Source organism: Battus philenor, unplaced genomic scaffold, assembly GCF_028537555.1.
Source record: "Battus philenor isolate CCGP_79_NKW_IND1 unplaced genomic scaffold, ilBatPhil1.0.hap1 SCAF_2, whole genome shotgun sequence".
NCBI classification, from domain to species: domain Eukaryota; kingdom Metazoa; phylum Arthropoda; class Insecta; order Lepidoptera; family Papilionidae; genus Battus; species Battus philenor.
Genome location: NW_027181682.1, coordinates 8,669,096 through 8,690,403, shown reverse-complemented (window position 1 = coordinate 8,690,403; position 21,308 = coordinate 8,669,096). Strand labels below are relative to the sequence as shown.

General features: G+C 33.3%; 2 protein-coding genes across 5 annotated transcripts; both read left to right on the top strand.

The window, feature by feature from the left end:
• Positions 1–361: 361 nt before the first annotated feature.
• On the top strand, positions 362–21,304 carry Eogt (EGF-domain O-GlcNAc transferase). Of its 2 annotated transcripts, none has more exons than XM_068764878.1 (8): positions 362–703; positions 789–879; positions 965–1,065; positions 1,300–1,476; positions 2,320–2,594; positions 3,197–3,531; positions 4,696–4,798; positions 21,244–21,304. In XM_068764878.1, exons 1-8 carry the CDS (start codon positions 370–372, stop codon positions 21,289–21,291), a joined length of 1,464 nt encoding a protein of 487 aa, XP_068620979.1. In that variant the 5' UTR covers positions 362–369; the 3' UTR covers positions 21,292–21,304. The 2 variants fall into 2 exon arrangements, with proteins under 2 accessions (XP_068620979.1, XP_068620978.1); XM_068764877.1 differs by lacking the exon at positions 21,244–21,304 and adding an exon at positions 5,553–6,800.
• On the top strand, positions 6,868–10,388 carry LOC137922039 (uncharacterized). 3 transcript variants are annotated; one of them, XM_068764881.1, is made up of 3 exons: positions 6,868–7,123; positions 7,181–7,294; positions 7,409–10,388. In XM_068764881.1, exons 1-3 carry the CDS (start codon positions 6,923–6,925, stop codon positions 8,090–8,092), a joined length of 999 nt encoding a protein of 332 aa, XP_068620982.1. In that variant the 5' UTR covers positions 6,868–6,922; the 3' UTR covers positions 8,093–10,388. The 3 variants fall into 3 exon arrangements, with proteins under 3 accessions (XP_068620982.1, XP_068620981.1, XP_068620980.1); XM_068764880.1 differs by having other exon boundaries at positions 7,181–7,864; positions 7,922–10,388; XM_068764879.1 differs by having other exon boundaries at positions 7,181–10,388.
• Positions 21,305–21,308: the final 4 nt, after the last annotated feature.

Sequence of the window (21,308 nt, the reverse complement as noted above, 5' to 3'; positions counted from 1 at the left end):
TACTAAAATTAAAATACAACCTTACAGGTTTTAAAGTCTGAAATAATATTTAAAGAAAACTAATGATCGATTTAAGTAAAGAACCCTTAAAATGAAAAAGATTTTTTAAAATGTAAAATTAATTCATGTATTCTACGTGTTATTATTAAAGAGAAAGGGCACATATTCATTTTGGTTTATAATTTTTTACTTTTTATTAAAAAAAAAATTGTTTGCAATTTGTTTCGTCCTGTGTTTTATACAAGTGCTTAATTTACATCATTGTAAAAAGAAATAAAGTGCAAGCAAAGAATGTGTCTATGAAACTATTTATTTGCTGTCAAAAATAATCAAATGTCATTAGACATACTGTAAAGTTATCTACTTTAAATGTTTTCAATTAAAATGCATTTAGTATTTTATGTTCTAATTATATTTAATTTTTTAAGCCTTGTTCACTTGATTAAAATAAAAGATATTAATGTACCACCTGAACATATGGAATACGTTTTTAGTTTGTTTCCTAGCTTAGCTGAAAATTGTAGAGCCGACACTAATTGTCCATTTAAGAGGGTTGTTGAAAACAAAGTTTGTTGGGGATACGAACCTGAATGCAACAAGAATATATCTTACCATATCAGACCACGATGTCCTGGCGATCATCGAGGCTGGGTAAAAACCAAAGAGGCCCAGTATGATACTTTTTACACGCAAGCGGATTTTGGTATTATTTAGTATTCGTTTATTTAAAATTATAATACAGAAATTTTATATAATAAGAGAAATTTGGTTAATTTTTAAATTTTCAGGTTATGTGAAAGACCAAATAGATGAACTACAGGTCATGTGCGAAGCTTCTTACCTCCATGATAGCTCTCTAGAATGTTCAAAATACTTAAGGTAGTGATAAAAAATACCATTATAGCAATATAAAAAACATTTCAGTACAAACCTCTATATAATTGCATTTTTTTATGTTCTTCAGGTTTTGTAGAGGACGAAATTTAATGCTGAACTTTACTGGATTAGTTGGCCGTGGTGACAATTTGCGTTATAAGATGGATGTCCTAGCTGAAGGCCAGATTGGTAAGATCATGTTGATTTAAATATTTTGATGATTTATGTTTACAGTCTTTTTGCCTATGAAAAAAAAATCTGTTGCTTACAAGGCTATTAAAAATAAAAGTAATTAATCCTTCATATCATCATAAATGATTAAGTAACTGTTTTATGTGTTTGTTTTAATTATATCATTGTAGGAGCTAAATGTATAATGTTATATTATGTGTTCATTTTTATAATTATAGTTATAAATTACAGGTGGATACTGTCGCTATTATGAAGAGAGGCTCAAGGCTGAAGCAGAACATATGAGTCCTTTACAATCATGGGCACCAGAAATGATTAATTTTGTGAAAACCCCTTATCGACCAATATTTGATGATGTTTGTGATGTTGTTGTAGAGAAACCAACATATATTATGAAATTAGATGCCAGTATGTACTATACTAATTATTTATCTGTTTAAGTTTTGTTGCATCATAAGTATAAAATGCTTAATATTTTATCAAAAAATCTCATTTTTGTGTCACATCTATTATCACATCTTTGGTGTCTTCATCTCAATTGAAGGAATAAATTGTTTTTAAATATGTTATGCCTAATACTTAATACAGGTATATATTTTAAGCAATGTAAGATAAGTTTTTATTATTATCTGAGATTTACACAGAGCATATAAGAATGGATGAAATGAAATAAATAAATTCTTATTTGTGTCTATTAATGACTCCTCTAATATTCTTATTGAATTATCATTAATATTATCAAAGATATTAGAAATGGTATCAAAACTGAAATTGACATAGTAAAGTAGCTAATTTTATATTACTCCCATTCAATACTAACTACTAAAATAGAACTTAATTGCTGTGTTGTCTTTCATGATAAGTAAAAGACACCTGATGTTAGACTATTCACAAATGGATGAACCAGACATAATTTACTAATTTATAGTTTGCTTATTTTTTTATTTTATATTACAAAGATTGTGTTATGGAATAAGAAGACAATTTGTAAATGAAAAATGATAATAGATATGTAAATGTAATATTTGAATGATATTTAATGTGAATATTTCCACAGTGATGAGTTTAAGAATAAAAACAGTATTTGTTCTGTTCACATTTTAACTCGTGGCTGTAAAAATGTTTGTAGCATGTTGTATATATATGTGGTTAAATGTGAAATGTTATTTGTACATATTCTTGCTTGTGAAAAAATGTATTGCAAATGCAGTAAATGCTAACAGTGCATGGTGTGTCTTGTTTAATTTTCAGCTGTGAACATGTACCATCACTTTTGTGATTTCTTCAATTTATATGCATCTCTTCATGTCAATTCCACACACCCTACCACTTTCTCAAGAGATAATCATATTCTTGTTTGGGAAACTTTTACTTATGATTCTGTATTTAAAGATACATTCAAAGCATTCACATCCAATGCAATTTGGGACTTGAAACACTTTAGGGGGAAAGTAGCATGCTTTAAAAATGTGGTGTTTCCCCTGTTACCTAGAATGATATTTGGTTTGTACTATAATACTCCATTGGTAAGTCATTCTTCTAATTTCTTCTAAATTAATTTTTTTTAAAGTTCTTTATCTTATCAGCAGACTAAAAAGTTAGTAATTTCTAATACAGATTTTAAGATTTAAAGATTTATCAGTTTAATATAAAGGTTAATGTTAGATTGATACTGTTGATGATATTGGAACTGATTACATCACCACCTGTAATGATTTACACTAACAAAATTCAAAAGATATATCAGTAACTGTCAAACTTTTTATATAATTCTGTGTTTATAATTAACATAAAACAGCTTTATGATTCTGTTTAAATTTATTTTGACATAAAGTAAGTTTATTATCACTGTTTAAACTTTAAGTGTTAATTTAAGATAATCAGAAGTGTTGTTGTGAATTATATATAATAAAACGGTGCACACAATTTTAACACTATAAGGTAATGGAGAATGTCATGTTCATCTTTTTAAAGAAAATGACATTAGAAGAACTGGAATTTGTATATAGGCCACAGATAAAATGTTAGAAACACTTAATATTGTGTTTTTCCTCAAGTATCGTTTATAATTATGGCGGAGGACATTATTACTTACTTTAATAAAGCATAAAAATATGTTTTGTTACAGATATATGGCTGTGAAAGAAGCGGGTTATTTCATGCTTTTTCTAAACATGTATTACATTCACTAAATATTAAGCTACAACATAGAAGCAATGATAAAATAAGGGTCACATTGCTCTCTCGTGAAACAACTTACAGAACCATTTTAAATGAAAAAGAAATTGTTAGAGCATTGGTGAAAGTAAAAGGATACCACGTCCAACGTGTTGTGTTTGACAAGACCATCCCATTCAGTAAACAGTTGGAAATAACACATAATTCTGATGTTTTTATTGGAATGCATGGTGCAGGATTAACGCATCTTCTCTTTTTACCGGACTGGGCAGCAGTGTTTGAAGTGTTAGTATAATTTTTTATTATTTTGTCAATACACCAAATTCCTGTTTTGTTAGCGGACTCATCAATAACCGTCATTTGTCACATGCTAATGCGGAAATGAGATATGGCAAACAGGTAATGATTAAAACTGCATAGATGTTTCTTTGTGGTGTAGTTAGATGAATATTTTGGTTAAATGCGTCAAAATATGTATCGGTTCATATAGCTAGCAGACAACAGACACCAATCCTATCCGGCTTTAAGGATAAGAATCTTAAGACTCCTCACAGTCCTAACAATATCAAACAGCAAATTATCACAAATTCATACCATACTTGATACCTTGACGGTATCTGATTTTTCATAAAATCAACTAAAACACCGATGCTAAGGATATTCCTTCATAGCCTGACTACTCTGCGTCTACTACATTTATGCTTACGTACATAAACGTACATTTACATGCACGTAAAGTGGGAACTTGATGATTCCTCATAAATCCACTTTTACTGCTGTAGCAGAGACATTGAGGTTTTATAACCACTATAGTCATAGGAATCTTAGTATTAATTTTTAAAATGGGCACAAGTCTAGATTATGTTTAATTCGGTTTAACTGCGTAATTAGGCCACGGCTCTTAGACTCTCATTTCATTAGGGTGGGTATCTTTTGGGGGTCCACCTATCATGCATCACATAAAGCAACTATTTACTTGCGCGGCGATATTACTTGCGTATACAACAGCGGTAAATAGTGTTTAAGTTAATGATATTATGTCACGTTATATCCATGTACGGCCATTACTGCGCCGAGAACTCTATGTATGACAAAAGGTTTCATAGAAGACCATGCTGTTTTGATATGTTGTTCCCTGCAACAGAAGCGTAACCCATGTAGGTTATAAACTAGTTTGACTATAAACAATGTTGTAACAGGTGTTTATACATAGTAGATGTATACTTTATAACGCGTTAAAAGCAGCAATTATTTACCTATCCATTCATATTCGATATGAATCCAAGTCATTGTAAATGATTAATCTTCTGATCAATCTTAAGAAACACATGTGCCTAGTTCTTATTTACTCTTGTATCCTCATCTTGACCTCAAGTTTCGATCGTCGCTTAGAGTTGTACTGTAATATTGTGAATTTACTTTAATTTTCGGTACTTAATCTTTTTTCAGATATAACTGCGAGGATCCAAATTGTTATTCAGATCTGGCAAGGCTCCGTGGTCTTAAATACGTCACTTGGCGGAAAAAGAATAAACTGGTGCAACAAGATAAGGTTAATTATTATTTTATTAGGAGTTGTTAAATAAGGCGAGGCTTCTAAGAGGGCCTATAAGCTTGATTAAAGAAGTTTAGGCAAAGTGTCTCAGTAACCACTTAAGCTGAAAACGTCAATGTGCAAACAGCCTCTGTCAATGAGTTTCTCGGAGAGCTAAATGCGTTACCATTCAGCATAATAATTTTTGCGGTAGCACGGCTATTGCTAGACATGGCCACCCGTGTGGATTTATAATAGGATCAGGTAGAAGTGATTTACACCCAGCGCCTTTTCCGACGTCCTTATCAAGGTAGTTTGTCCACCTTGCACTGCCTAGTATCTATTAAGGCTATAAACTGTATGAAGAAAACGCACTGGATTACGATTTTCTTCCTAATAACAATTGCACGCTTTGCGAGTAGTTAATGCGTAATGGTGTTGTAAATGGATCCACGGGGGCCTGCATTGGCGTTACAATTTGTAAGTGGGGTTACGTTACAGGATTTATCTGCTTTCGATAGTGAAGAACTAAAATTTTTGTTTGACTTATCATTTAACTTATTCATTACGAAGCGTCGCGATTTGCAAAGCGTCACCACGAATGAAAGTTTCCGTAGATCTAATTTTCAAATTTGTCGAGTTTTGGAAATATGATATGTAATAATGTAGCTAGCTGCCAAAGTGTCCACCGGAACAAGGTAAAAGTTGAAAATGATCTTAGCGAAAAAAAAACTCTAGGAACCTCTGTTTTAAAGTAATTAAAAATTTTTAGGGCCACGGTCCAGGCGGCGCGTCCCACGCCAAGTTTACAAATTATTCATTTGACGTCGATGAATTTTTAAAACTTGTAGAAGAATGCGCGTCTTACGTCAGGTCACGACAGGATTTTAATAACTTTGTGGAAGCACTCAAACCGAAGCAAATTAAAGAAGAGCTTTAAATTCACCGTTTGGAGAGATTGAACGAAATACAATTAATCGAAGCAATGATAACAATATCGGCTTGTATCCGGCAAACGCAATGAATTAACAACTTTAATGAAAATGAAATTGTTTTTAGATTAAGGTAATTGCATCTATAGATGACACATTAAGAATTTTTTTCCCGTTGATGCTCCATAACAAACTCACTGAATGTTATTTTTTTGTAACTTGACTTATCATAATAGCCCTTTACTGTTGCCTTTTAGGAAATAACCCTGAAGGACCCCAAAAGTTACTTAAATTTTGTATGTATAACTTTTTTTTTTCAATGATCGATTGGCACCTATAGATGACAGAGAAATTTAGCTCAGAACCTAATTATGACAATGACGAAACCTGAAAATGACATATGAGTTTGTTCACAGTTTTTAATTAAGTAAAGAGGCAACAAACAATTAGACAATTATTAAACACAGTTTAATAAAAAATATTAAAAAAATTTCAAGATTTTCCATATCGGGAATATTGAAAATGTCTCTGGTTTTGCTGAATTTTACAGGTGTGCCGATTTTGCAAGGTATTTCGTCCCATGAATAGAATAATCTATCTTGTCTTGCCGGCCATCTCCATAAGTGGCCATTGCGAACCATTGCCGTGACAATGGCGCCGCCATCTTTGAGTTCAAGAATCCGCCCAGGAAAAAATTTGCCATCGTAGGATATGGCAACGTACTCCCCAATTTTCTTTTCAGGGGCCTGCATCTCTAAATCAACATCTGAGCTAGTATTTTCTTCCCATTCTCCTCCAGAAGATGATCTTGAACTATGAATACAGTCCAAATCCGATTCTTCTGAATCCTCTTCCTCTTCTTTTCCTGCTTTCTTCCTTTTTTTGGAGTTGAAGACTAGTTGGCGGTTTGCAGCTCGTTTAAATTTTTCCTCTTCCTGTTCTTTTTTCTTCTGTAACCGCATAGCTAGCCGCTTTTGTTTTTCTTCTTCTTTTTTCTTCTTACTTGATTTTTTCTCATGGTAGAGCTGCCATTCGGCAGATGAAACAACGAATGGGACTTTTTCTTTGAATTTCCTCTTTTTCTCTCCTTGGCTTTCCTTAGGCCAAAAAAGGGCTTTTTTGAATGGCGAAGCGATAAATGAGCTGGTAGATGCAATAGGAGCAATTATGTCGTCAGTAAATGTAGAAGGAACTTCATCTGGTTTTGGAGATGCTGGACGAACCAATTCTGTCACTTCAGGTGGGCTATTTTCTGGCTGTTTTGGAGATGCTGGACGAACCAATTCTGTCACTTCAGGTGGGCTATTTTCTGGCTGTTTTGGAGATGCTGGATGAACCAATTCTGTCACTTCAGGTGGGCTATTTTCTGGCTGTTTTGGAGATGCTGGACGAACCAATTCTGTCACTTCAGGTGGGCTATTTTCTGGCTGTTTTGGAGATGCTGGACGAACCAATTCTGTCATTTCAGGTGGGCTATTTTCTGGCTGTTTTGGAGATGCTGGACGAACCAATTCTGTCACTTCAGGTGGGCTATTTTCTGGCTGTTTTGGAGATGCTGGACGAACCAATTCTGTCACTTCAGGTGGGCTATTTTCTGGCTGTTTTGGAGATGCTGGACGAACCAATTCTGTTACTTCCGGTGGGCTATTTTCTGGCTGTTTTGGAGATGCTGGACGAACCAATTCTGTTACTTCAGGTGGGCTATTTTCTGGCTGTTTTGGAGATGCTGGACGAACCAATTCTGTCACTTCAGGTGGGCTATTTTCTGGCTGTTTTGGAGATGCTGGACGAACCAATTCTGTCACTTCAGGTGGGCTATTTTCTGGCTGTTTTGGAGATGCTGGACGAACCAATTCTGTCACTTCAGGTGGGCTATTTTCTGGCTGTTTTGGAGATGCTGGACGAACCAATTCTGTCACTTCAGGTGGGCTATTTTCTGGCTGTTTTGGAGATGCTGGACGAACCAATTCTGTCACTTCAGGTGGGCTATTTTCTGGTTGTTTTGGAGATGCTGGACGAACCAATTCTGTTACTTCCGGTAGGCTATTTTCTGGCTGTTTTGGAGATGCTGGACGAACCAATTCTGTTACTTCAGGTGGGCTATTTTCTGGCTGTTTTGGAGATGCTGGACGAACCAATTCTGTCACTTCAGGTGGGCTATTTTCTGGCTGTTTTGGAGATGCTGGACGAACTAATTTTGTCACTTCAGGTGGGCTATTTTCTGGCTGTTTTGGAGATGCTGGACGAACCAATTCTGTCACTTCAGGTGGGCTATTTTCTGGCTGTTTTGGAGATGCTGGACGAACCAATACTGTCACTTCAGGTGGGCTATTTTCTGGCTCTGAAGACCCCGCTAGGATCATTTTTGACTCCGTCGTAAAGTCTTCATTTGGGCTTAGAGGCGCAATTGAAGGAACCTTGTCAGCCTGTTCACCTGAGGTTTCATTTGCCACAGACGGGATAATTATTGTGGAAGTATAGCCTGCCTCGAGTGCAGACACCTTCCATAATTGATAAAGAGAATGATCTACTATCGGTAGAATGCTTTCATCTCCCTCACTAAAAAGTTTTAGTTTATCTTGTCCAATCAGAGACTTCAACATTGGAATAAATCCAGGACAACACAGTCTTTTTTCTTGAGGGTGGTGAGTTTCATTCACCCTTTTCTTTAGCAGTTTAGCAGTTACTGTCAATGAGGGCATATTGACAGTAACTGCTAAAGGATTCCATGGTTGTAACCCACACTTTTTAAACCCATTTTTAATATTTCGGGTCGATATGACTCCTGTAGCAGCTCTGCAAGCAAACCACAAAAGTTGACTTTTGTTACTTCACCTCCATTTAATCGATGCTGCATAGTTTTCTCTTTCCAGGAGGACTTTAATGTGTAGAACACTGCTACATCCATAGGCTGCAGCAAGTGAGTCGCAATTAAAATTATGCCATTTTCACTACAGAATTGGCTGACCTCAAAAGACAAGTGCGAAACATGACCATCAACATTAAAAATTATGGGTCTAGAAATTCCCTGTTTGTCAAGCCACTGAATGAATTGGTTATACTCATAAAAAATAGCGCAATTCATCCATCCTTGCTCACTTTTTCTTATCACCCATAATGAGGGGATCTTCTGAGAGATATGCAAGGGTATTCTAGCATAACGGAATACAACAATCGGTGGAGCCAGTTGTCCTGCAGCATTCCCATTGAACAAAACGGTTATGCACTCCTTCTCGTCGTTTCCAACTGATTGGTAAATGTTGTTGCTCCCACGCTCGGCTAAAACTTTTCCTGCCTTAGGTTTTAGAAAAAAAGCTGTTTCGTCAGCATTGAACACGCGCGTGGGGTCATTCAAAATGTCCAGATATTCGTGGGCTTTTAAATAGTTTTCAACTTCTCCCTTCCATGCATCAAGCTGCTCCTGCGTTACTGAACTCCTGCTTTTTTAAGATTTTGAGCAACACGATTAGAAATCCGTGGATGGCGGTCCATAAAACCTTTGTACCATTTTTTGGACGGTAATTTTTCTTTGAACGCATCTTTCCCCAATTGCGCTGCCAGCCGCTGGACACTGAACAAAAACGTTGGCTTTGATACAGGAAACCCCCTTTTCGCGATTTCTACTATCCAATTTTCTAACAATAACTCTTCAGTACTTGTAAAAGTAATATGAGCCCCCATTTTGCGCGATATGGGGTTGATTCCCTTTACTTTGCTCCTAATAGTTGATCGAGGTATGCCATACTTTTTAGCAGCAGCATAGACGGGCATGCCACGAGCCACGTCGTCAAGAGCCTTCAACAACACTTCTTCTTTGTCCTGCAAAATTTTCTTGGGAGCCATTCTTCTGAAAACAAATTATTTTTTTTTAGAACCTGAACATGACAGTGATAACCTAAAGATGACACAGCCTGTCATCTTAAAGTTCCTGAGATCAAAACGAGTCAAGAAAAAAATACTCGTATAATGATTAATTTTTAAAGCCTAAGGCAACCTATACATACATTATTTGCAAGAACCTAAAGATGACAAAACGATCATCTTAAAGTAACATCCCACTTTTGGGAACCCAAACATGACAGAGGGCTTATCAGACATAACCTCAAACTCAAACTGTTCTGTGAGACCAAGGGTAGAGTTTAAATTAAGTAATCTAAACATAAGTTATTCAACTGTATACAATGACTTAGAACCTTAACTAGTAGAAGCCTTACCTTGTCAGATTCAGTAGCCTCGGTGGAAAAACACTGAAAAAAACTTTAGTTGAGTTTGAAACATCGTTATAACATGACCAACGTGATTAGAATGGATGTTTACAATCATCCTGACTTTGCAATAAAATCAATAATTCAATTAATTTGCTAAGTGTTTATCTTGGTAAAGAGTTAATTATTAAAAAACACTTTTTGTGAAGTCCAACATTTTTAACTTGCATAATAAAAGTGATAAAAATAATCTTTATTGTTGGCTAAAAAACATAAAGTTTTAAGGATGTCTGGCAAAGATAGCTTTAATATTTAACATAATTGATTTTGTTTTTTTTTTTTATTTTATTATTTGCATGAAACGACTTGAATTGACAAAATATGTATAACAAAAACAATAAGCTTATTCAACGTAATACGTTTTAACGTAAACACTAACTTGGGCCTAGATACTTATTTCAAATTCTAATGATATTGCTGAAAATAACATGTGATAATAGTGATATTGATTAGCATTAAGTTATAAAAAATAAATATTTTGTATTTGACTCTTGTCTTTTTATTATTTTTTACATAAAGTCTTTGGTTGTATCTAGCCAATTTTCATCTTTAAATCAATGAAATATTGAAAATAATAAAATATAAAGTAGGTATCCTGCTAGTGCAACTATTTTTTTTTGGGCCAATGGAGATGTAATATAGTGAATCGATGATAATAATTAAATTTGAAAATTTATTCAATACAAACAAGAGGAAAATTAAATAAGCTAATAAAACAATTAGGCGACATTCGTGTACTTTTTAAAAAATAATCACAAAATAGTTTAAGCGCTTTTAGCACATATAAATATGATGTTAAAAATCAAGCCGGTTCTGGTCAACGTGTTGCGGATAAAATCTATTCTGATTTTGAAAAAAGCTAGTACATTGCTGAAGAGCTAGTGGTTGATCAGAAGAGTTTTAGTGGGAACCTTCTGAGAGACCGTCTAGTCTAAAGTTTCCAGCAGAAAATAATGAACATAATGTGCAGATACTGCGTTTAGATATGTATATATGGATACGACATAACAAAATTATTGGGCGAATGTACATTTCCAAGACTCAAGCGTCATATTTATTCTTTGTGTGTACTTTTTAAAAAAACCTGCTTTTACTAAAAGTTTAAAGACGCCATTATGTTTACTACAATACAGAGCCAATCTTTCCATTTGTAATTAGTTTAACCGAAATCTAACAAAACAAAGTATTATAAAACAGCGTGTCAGCAATACCAAAACACTTTCAGGTTATTTTGTTTAGATGATATAAAATCCGTAATATGATTACGGTTACTATGATATAATAGTACAGGTTTTGTGTACAATTATTTAAGAAATAAGTTAACATACCGGTGCCGCTGCTATCAAATACTATCGGAAACACGGTCACAAGCCACTGATGTAATCTCCTTTATTTATTATTTCACGAATGCACCGCTATTTTAATTGTAACCGCGACGGAGAATGTAACTACCGTAATTATAGCTCGCGATATCCAGATAAATTGGAGCTTCAGACCACTGTGAGCCCCAAGTCCAAACTGAATTATTGATATGTCCTGTTACAGTTAATCCTGAGAATCTCTGTACGACATTGGCCCTCACAAACATATTAATTGGCGCGTTGAATGTGATTACACTTTATTGGTTTATATTTTTGATGACATGAGAATGATTTCTTAACCTCAATGGAAAGTTTTTGTGATGATACCTCTGTGTATTTAATTATTGCATTTGTAAAATCGAAATGTTCCCTGATCCTTTACGACCGATTACTTAAACAAGAATTGATGAACCGTCACTTTACATCATGTAATGTGACCTTTTGGTAAAGATGTGGCGTTACTCAGGATTTCTCATTCCAAAATCTTGTGTGGCGTTAGATGGGTTTGTCGTTTTGGTCATAATTTTAATCGCCAGTTATATATTTAACATGCACAAAAAATATTTCAATTTCATAATTTTAAAATATCAACACACCCTATTCATAGAAGTGTAGTCTTCACTAAAACCTTGCATATTTATATTTATTGAATAGTGCTAGGATACGTAAACAAAACAATGTAATAAGTGTTTTTTTTTCGAAATTGATTTTAATTTTTTGTGTTATTTTATTATTTATATTCATATGATATAACTGAAAATATTACCGAAATGAAGAAACTTTACTGAGTCATTATGGTTTCTTTTTTTCTTTTCTCTTCTTTTGTCAATTTATTTGCTCTATGTAACCATTTAGTGAATTGACAAGTATTTTATTGTTTTGGTTATTTATTGGTTACGAAAATAATGTAGTGATGTTGTTCTGATACAGTTTTTTCTTATTATTTAATCTTTTTAGACCCGACATTTGTTGGTTAGAAAAGCAACAATTAGTGTCAAATTATACTTCCATGTAGAAAGAAGATAATAAAAATGACCTTATATCTTTCGATCAATTACTAAAGCATGTTTTCAATAAGGAAAAAAATATTAAGGCAGACGAGAAGCGGTAAATCGTAAAACAATCGCACTTGCAGGCAATATTTACAGAGGCGAAATTAATGACCGATGCACACTCCGCCCAGGCATTCATACCTTATAACTTATGTTTAAATCAGATTAAGATTCAGAATAAGATTTCAACCGCTAATTGAAATAAATTCAAAAATTATTATTGTTTGTTACTGTATGTATTTAGTAATTTTTTATCAATGTGGGTAATAATAAATAATAAAATCTTGATAATTATAAGGGGTCTATAGCAAGCTCTAGAACTTATTAATACTCTTGACGGTTAGCAGAAAAAAAAATATTGTTTAAAAAATGATATAAGGTATAACCTAGAAAATTTAATTCCAAAAATTATGTTTTAAACGATCGTCTAAAATGTTTTGCCGCACCAGCATACCATATCTACATATTTGAGCCGAAAATTAAACGATACATTGTTATTTGAACTTCAAAATTACTTGTCTAGTCAATCTTTATTATATAAGGTTTAATATGTAAAAGATGATTTAGACTTCAAAGATGAGTTATAATTTGTTACCATATATACTAGCATGTTATCTGTTACCTTCTCAATTCCTTTACCTAAACAATAATCTTTTCGTCTGTCTTTATCCTTTGTATATTGTTTATTACTGTCTGTCTGTCCATTTTGGGTGTATGGATTTGTCGTTAACATCGCGGGTAGCTGGTTGTCTGCCGGGGATTTGTGGCATCCCCTGCTCTGCCGTTACCATGGCTACTACCTCTGCAAGAAATAGCGTTGTTGACTGGAGATCTAGTATTTTTTTATATCCTCGTGTAAAGGGTTATATGCCAATTCTCGCCATGCTTGGCGTGTGGGTTGGCGAGCGTAGTTTTTTTATTTCAAATGTTTTACGGATATGTTGCTGCCTTTCTTCTTTGAATATTTGTCCCTTAGCCGGCTTTCACGGTAACCACGGTATGAGAGCTGGCGACTATCATTGCCCCGGAAAATAATGCAATAAAGAATCTTCTTATATGTATTTAAAAAAGTTAAAAGACTTTTCTCTTACAGGATTGTTGTTAACAAAATATCATTTAATTATATTTTTATTGTCACATCATAGGTTAAATTTATACGCGCTATTGGAATACTGCTTGATGAGAAACTAAATATTTTATGAGAACTCTAATTGATTTCATCGGATTCTGTCATTGTACACTGATTTATTGAGTAACTAAAATGTTTTGTGTCTAGGGTCTAGCAGATTTTTCAAAATGTTTTTTGTTTTTGACGGTAGTAATAACAAATATGACTGAAGACATATTAGTAAAATACTGTTATGTGGTTCCTAGGTAAGTAACGGGACGTAGTGTGCGGATATAATTTGTTGCTAATTCGTTCTGTCGGACTAATGGTGGCTTACGTGCACCTCTGCGTAAATTTTAAAAAAATATTTTTTTTATATATATCTGCCTTGTCTACCGAGCAAGACAGGAAACTAGTAAATCTTTTTTTGTTATTAATATGGATTTCAATTTGTGGTTATTTTTTGAATAAACAACAACCATTTTGTTTTTTTTTAATTGTGACTCATTCGTCTCACTGTCTTCACTCATTTTTAGCCTGTTTGTAATATATATCCAATCAGTATACAACGTTATGAGTTACACATTTTTTTTTGTAGTTTTAAAATTATTAATGATTGAAAGCTTTGTTGAAATTAAAATAATATAATAATTAAAAATAAACAAAGCCCACTTTTTGTTTCTGTATTTGCAATTGATGCTCTAATAAATATTTTATTAAGACTACATGACTAGTTATAAACCTAATCTTTAATAGGATCTCTGTTTGTTAATTCGTTAATTTGTGGAAAGTAGCAACGGGAATTTTTAACATATCTCGTATGCTCATTTCTTGTATTATATATTCTATGAGATTTATGTCTGTGGTAGCTAGACACTCTGTGATGATTTCACTGACTTTTAGAAATGGGGACAAAATATGAAAAGCTATTCGTGCAGTAAAGTTTATATGGATCTTGATCAACATGCTTTTTTTTTCTTGAAGATCTTTTGCAAGTCTCTTTTTATTTCATCATTATCATTATTCCTAGTTTATACCTTTCTACTGGCCGAGCAAGCCGTAACCGTAATTGGATATTCGCCGAGAAGTTTTAAGTCATTCGCCGACTCCATCGTTTTTATATCCAATACCCGAAGTCAACGTAGAATTTGCTTCGAAACTGGACTACTAAATTATAAATCTCTTAGCATAATTGTTATAGTTCGTTGACGATTTTCAGGCAATAGCGACATGATGAAGGGCTGTGTAATGGGCAATTCCTTTGTTTATAATGATCGCTGGTTAAAAAAAGAAAAAAATGTTTTGTTGAAATATAGGTTACAATATTTTATAATATGAATTTTTTTGCTCTTTATGTTAAGTAATATTATTAAAAGTCGTACAAAATAATTAACTTGTACAATACTATTTGTACGAGCACTAAAATGATTAAAAAAAATAGTGATTTACTGTGCGTCTCGTTAATTTCGCAGCTCACTGTATTTAAACATTTTGTGCTTTTTATAAATGACAAGAAACTTACGTCAAGAAAATAAAATAACGGCACCTGCTAACACAAATCGCGATCTAAGCCGTGGAGTAGGAATGACATCATGAAACTTGTCCACTTTATTTGATAATAGTCCGCCGATTAAAGTACTGTATGGCAGATTAACAATAGCACAAACAAACAGAAGGTAACAGAACGAAGACAAACATTCGTGCCTCTTTCAAAAGCGTAATACAATGGTCGTCATCAATTACAGGCAATAGATCCAACCAACATCATTTGTCTGACCGCCCGTTACTCGACTGGAGCATTCCCACGACGTTCAAGACGATCGTGTTTGTTGTCGGAATATGTCCGACGATAAATAGTATCAGAAAATTGTTTCCGATTGCTTTAATTATTCTATTGGTTTGCCGATTTATAAAATAACTCTATTATCGTTTCCGAATCTTTTTTCAAAATAAGAACTTATGTAACGGTTTATACGTCTATTATTTTAATTAATATGTAAGTTAATACGTAATTATAAAATAAGTGAGTTTATATGATTACTTAAAAGTTTAATTGTTTTTATTTACACACTTTTTTACTATTCTTGATATGAAAACAACGATGTGAGTGCCTAACAATTTTTTTCTAAAATCACAATGCAAGATACGAAAGATGATAACCTAATGGTAAGTGATAAGGGGCAGTGAAGTTATATGGAGTAATATGATAGCTGTGTAATGCTTTGGAAAATGTTTTCTTTTTGTTTGCAAAAATGTCTGTATTCAATAGACTAATATTTAGTGGCAGATATTGGCGCTGCGGTGGTATCTACCGACACGTAGTCAGTTAGTTGACGGAAAAGTTGTAGCACATGATTGTATAAAAAAATAAAAGGATAGAAGCCGTACTACTGAAATATCTGACAATTACATAAAAGTGAAAACTCGCCTACCTGATACTCAAGAAAAAAAAATTATCACTTACTTTTATGATTTATACGCATACATTGACACACTTTATTGAAATTTATGTAAAATAGCCATAATAGCATTCAAGAAATGACTACTTCTTGAAAGGGTTCTGTAAAAACAGTCTTTTAAAAGTTAATTAATTAATCGTTTCAAACGAAAAACCAAACGAGAAAAAAGTTAGTACAATTATAAATTTACAAAAAAATGTAGTCTGTCTACACCTATTTAAATATTCATTTCAAATCAGCAGATACATGTATTTTATCCTTGAGTTACAATTATGCGCAACGATGTTGAGCGTTGTTGTACTGATAAAATGAATATCAAAACCGAAGAGAAATTGCTCCGATCAAGAGATAATCCCTCCAGAACCAAAATTGATCATGATCGGGGCGCGACCTGCGGAGGTTCGCCACTGAGTACCCGCCCACGCCCAACGCCAAACTTTGTACATTTAAATTGCCAATTTATTTTTGTGATCAAAATTTTCATGTTTGAATAAAGAAATGTCGGAATTTAAGCCGAACTATATCGACCCGTAAAATTGCAAGAATGACGTATAACGGAAAACTAACTTGTATTGACACGCAATTGTGTGGAACTTGGTTTGCTGACTCAGTTACATGGTTGATATTATAAAAAAAATATTTCATATGAAATTTAACAAAAATTCATTTGAAATGGCAGTTGTTGAGTTTCTGGCTGGCCCACACTCAGAGCCGGTAGTAACTTAGTTCTACTTATAAGATTAAAATAATTGACCATTTAAAAGTGTGTGTAGAAGCCTAGGTTGAAGAAGGATATTTTCGATCGGAATTTGTATTATTAAGTAAATGTTTAGATTATTTAAAAACGGCAGCTGTAGCTTAGGTACGAGTAATAGAATCGTCGAGACGCTGAAAAAAAAAGCTAAACGTAATATGAGCTATCGTACAAATTAATCGCAATTTTTACAGTTATTATTAGTTATAAAAGTATATTACTTATTATAAATAACTAAAAGGAATATATAATCATAGCTAACAAAACATTTACTGTGTTAAAACAGCCAATGATCACCGGGGCCGAAAGGTTCTCGAGTGGCGACCACGAGCCGGTAGACATGGCGTGGCTAGGGCCCACACTAGGTGGACCGACGATGTAGATGTCGCGGGATGCGGGCAGCGCAAGACCACTCATCGTAGCGATTTTTGATGCATGTTATACCTTGCAGTGAACGTCCATCGGCTGAAAAAGAGTAAGAAAGAAGAAATAGCATACATAAAGTCAATACGTTTTAGATCATGTTATCAAATTATTTTGAAATTTACTATTTATTTTGAAATCTGTTAGATTTTGTTCAACTGTTTCTTGTTAAAGAACAATACCTATTTAAAGTGTTATAATTCAATATAGAAGAAATGTCTCACCTCAATTTGGAACCTGTACAAGGCACATTGTTTGTTGAACCGAGCGTATCGATCGTGAGGCTCAATGGTCACCGTGTCATTATTTACACATATTAGATCCAGATTTCAGGTCACCTCACAATGTAGCCCCATTCTATCTCTCGGTCAATAAATATCAGATTAAAGTGCCGCTATTGTAGCCTTCACGCACAAACTAGTACCGTGGCTTTCAATAACGGTTCGCACTATGCAGATTATCATGGCGGCGATAACCGCGACGTGAAAGCGATAGGAGCGACACGATGCTGCGAGCGGGCTGGGCTTAAGGCGCCCGGTGCTCGATCACACCACCGGATTTGTATTGTATTCAGTCGTATGAAAGACACCTCATGATTAATATGCGTGAATCCTTTGTACTCGGCAATGGACAATACTGTCGTTATACTTTATTACTTCATAACTTAAATACCTTACAATTTGTAGTCTTACAATTTCTTGAGGAGACATATTAGAAAATAATTGAAACAAATAATATCATTTTGAGCGCGGTTCTCATATCATTATCATTTGGCAACTCTTCTAAAGCTCTACGGAATGTTAAGTTTTAATGATTTACCTGAAAGCCGTTTTCCGCGTTGAGCTAATAGTAAACCAGGAACAAGTTTAAATCAAACAAAAAAACGCCGTAAGTGGAAGTGAAATTATTTCTAACTTTTGAAATGGTAATATCCTAATATGTATGTATATTCTAATGAATATCTTGTGAAGCATAGAGAGTTCCTTACAGTATTACTAAAAAATATAATTATTTTTTAATAATTAATTTGGTTGCATATCCATTACTATGTATGTTTATTTTATTTACATATATGTTCTGTACTTATTTGCAGAACTAAGTTACGAAACTTAGCCCAGATCTATATCTTATTTACTTATTTATCTATCACTTAAAAACCTCATTAGTTTTTTTTATTAAACCTTAGTGCATGATATGTACAGCTTTCTATTGAATTACTTGTTTGTTTATATCCACACTTAGTACTATTACTAGGCACTGTTTCTCTCTACTGTCGACAGGACAAATGTTGGGTGTATTAAATTTTCACTTGTTTCTGGGTCACAGCCAAACTCTAAGCTACTTCCAAACTTCGTTATTTTTGCATATAGAGTATAGGAAATATTTGTTGATAGTATAGAAAATCTCATCCTTATATTATATCATACATTTAATTTGTATGCAATCAATTTGCTGAATGAATGTTTTTAAGCATCGCTAAGTAATGCTAGCATCGTAATTAACAATTATGTCTTTAACCGCGGTTTGCAAGTGCGACCCTCAAAAGGTGCATACTTTGTGTTAAAACAGTGAAGGTTAACTTAGAGAGAAATAGTTTACTTTTAACATTCAAAAATCGAAAGATATGTAATGCCACAACCGTCTGTTCAAGAAAAAAATTTACAACGAGAAATAAATTCTATGGTTTGTATATCTTGTACGTATCTATTTCATTTCGTATAAGAAGAAATAATAACCTCAAGAAACAGGTAGAAAGTTAATAACGATTGCAAATTGCAAATTATACAGTATAGTTAATCAGTTAAGTTATAAAATAGATGCGTTAAAATAAAGTCTAAAAAAAATTACTGTAATAATAGTTTAGCAATAATTTGTTTTTTATTGAAATAGTATCAAAAAAGCAAACAGTTTATCTAATAATTACTTTTAGTTGACTGTAGATAAAACGATGTCGGGTTCACGGAATATCTTTGAACTCCCAATATACTCATGACACAAAGTTTTGTAATTAAACATTAAAATGTCTTCAAAGTTTATGAAGACATTCATCTGCGATTTTGCACCGAAGCAACAAGACTGAGATCCGGATGAGGTTCGTTTAAAGTGTTTATTAAGAGGAAACAATCGCAAAAGACATTTCTGAACGAAGAATAATTCTTAATTTAATCACCTAACTAAAATTGAAAAATATCTTGATTACAAAATAGAACATCTTATATTGTAATGTAAGCTTAATAATGATTTCACGGGAAATTGTGATGCAAAGAGTCAAAGATAGTATTCATTCTTAAAAGTTCAAAGATGAATATTGATATGATTAGCACAAGTTAAGTTGTATCTGGAGACAGCCAACAAAAAACTTCAATGAATAACTGATGTGTCAAGGTAGTCGCAAATCACAATGAACGTCAGTTCAAGTAGCGTTCAATTAAGCAAGCAAGGCCACTTTGATGTCAATTCCATAGTTAGTACTATCGAAACCTTTTATGTATTGTGAAAATATTGATTGTGTACTTACTACTGCTTAGATATTAGACAAAGCTACATTACGTTCACGATTCTATTCATTAATATTGTAAAAGAGCTCAGTGATTCAACTGTTCGTGTTTAAAAAAGAAAGAAGAAATCCTCCAACATTTAAAAAAAAAGTTGTGACCAAGGTTAACTGTGAACTGCTATTTTGCTATTCTAAAACTAAAGGGTTTCAATATTGTTACAAATCACTAACTTGTGTTTTTTTTTAATAAAATTTTTGGTTTAAAATAATTATTATAATGGACTTTTAACGTATAATGATTTTTCTAAATTTTCTACCAAATAGTTGTGTGATAATAAATATAAAGAGTTTGCGTATACTAGCCACGTTTTTTAGATATGTTTATAATCAATTTAAAGAAAAGCTGTCAATTCATAGTAACTTACATATTATTAAGGTGACCATAAGTAACTACTTGTCTTTTCTTTTTGTAATTTTCATTACAGACATTGCATTAAGATTAAAAATGTCTGTTATATATTTAAAAATATGAAAGAAAAGAATATGAAAAATTTAAAGGACGTAATTAAAAAATAGAGAAAAATTGTTACGGACGGCGGATAGAAGTTCGATGACTTTTAAAATATTCTAAGTGGGCCTAACATATTCACCGATTGCATGTTTTGCCGCAGCGACACACTTCTGAATTAAACTATCATCTTTTATCGCTTCAAGGGTTATTCTTGTTCAAGTTGCTATTGTCAATTGAAGTGGGAGTCTGTTTATAAATTGCTGTAAAATATTTAGTTCAATATGGAAGAAAGAAGTGACGACAAATGTCACTTTAGATTAACTGTTATGGTTATAGTTGATTTAAATTTTACAAATTAAATAGTTTTGCTTAAATAAATTTAGTAGTTACAAGTCCATACGGTCAGCTACAATAAAATTTTAATTATAATATTCATAACCGAATTTCTATAAATGCATATTTTATTTACAAACTTGTGAAAGAAAAATACACAGGCGGCTTTACAAATGTGCATCCTAAACAATAATCTTTCGATGTCGAACAACATCGTACGGTAGTGTTTATGCGTGTTAGTGGGCCTAGGCGTGCGGTGCGACACATGACGAGGAGTTGAAAGCGGGTGTGTCGTGTGGCGTTGCTGACACGAGATGCGCGAGATTAGGCGAGCGACAGCGCGTGTCCTGCGAAGCGCCTAATAGCCGACATAGCCTCGGGCACAACGTGCCTCTCAGTTTAAATTGAACGTCAAACTATCGATTTGCATAAATCACATCGTTAACTATTTCAATTATTTGACCGCTTCAAAGACGAGAAGACAATCAGGGTCAATTTTGGTTAAATGCAAATTGTGATTTTATCTCCAAATATAAAATATTTATATAATAATATTCTGACGTAAAAACACGCCTCTGCATACCGTTATGGGATAGGAAATGTAATAAGAACTATGTTTACATCCTGATCTCTGACAACCTTTTCAAATCAAAATTGAAAATCAAGTAAACTATTTCTGGAGGTAATCACATTGATTTTTTATTACAGTTATGTTTTTTCTAACTATTTTTTTATAGTGGAATAATCTTAAGTGAATTTTTTTCTCAGGTTACGAAATGCCATCTATGGAAATCGATGAAAGAAGCACTTTCTTAGAAATGAGGTAGGCAGTC

Bases quoted from the DNA above. Each gene is read 5' to 3' on its own strand.
- LOC137922039 (XM_068764879.1), top strand. From the start codon at position 6,923: ATGCTGGACGAACCAATTCTGTCACTTCAGGTGGGCTATTTTCTGGCT. The intron at 7,124-7,180 runs GTGGGCTATTTT...CTGTCATTTCAG, and splicing joins AACCAATTCTGTCACTTCAG to GTGGGCTATTTTCTGGCTGT.
- Eogt (XM_068764877.1), top strand. From the start codon at position 370: ATGTTTTCAATTAAAATGCATTTAGTATTTTATGTTCTAATTATATTT. The intron at 1,477-2,319 runs GTATGTACTATA...TTTAATTTTCAG, and splicing joins TATTATGAAATTAGATGCCA to CTGTGAACATGTACCATCAC. The intron at 2,595-3,196 runs GTAAGTCATTCT...GTTTTGTTACAG, and splicing joins TGTACTATAATACTCCATTG to ATATATGGCTGTGAAAGAAG.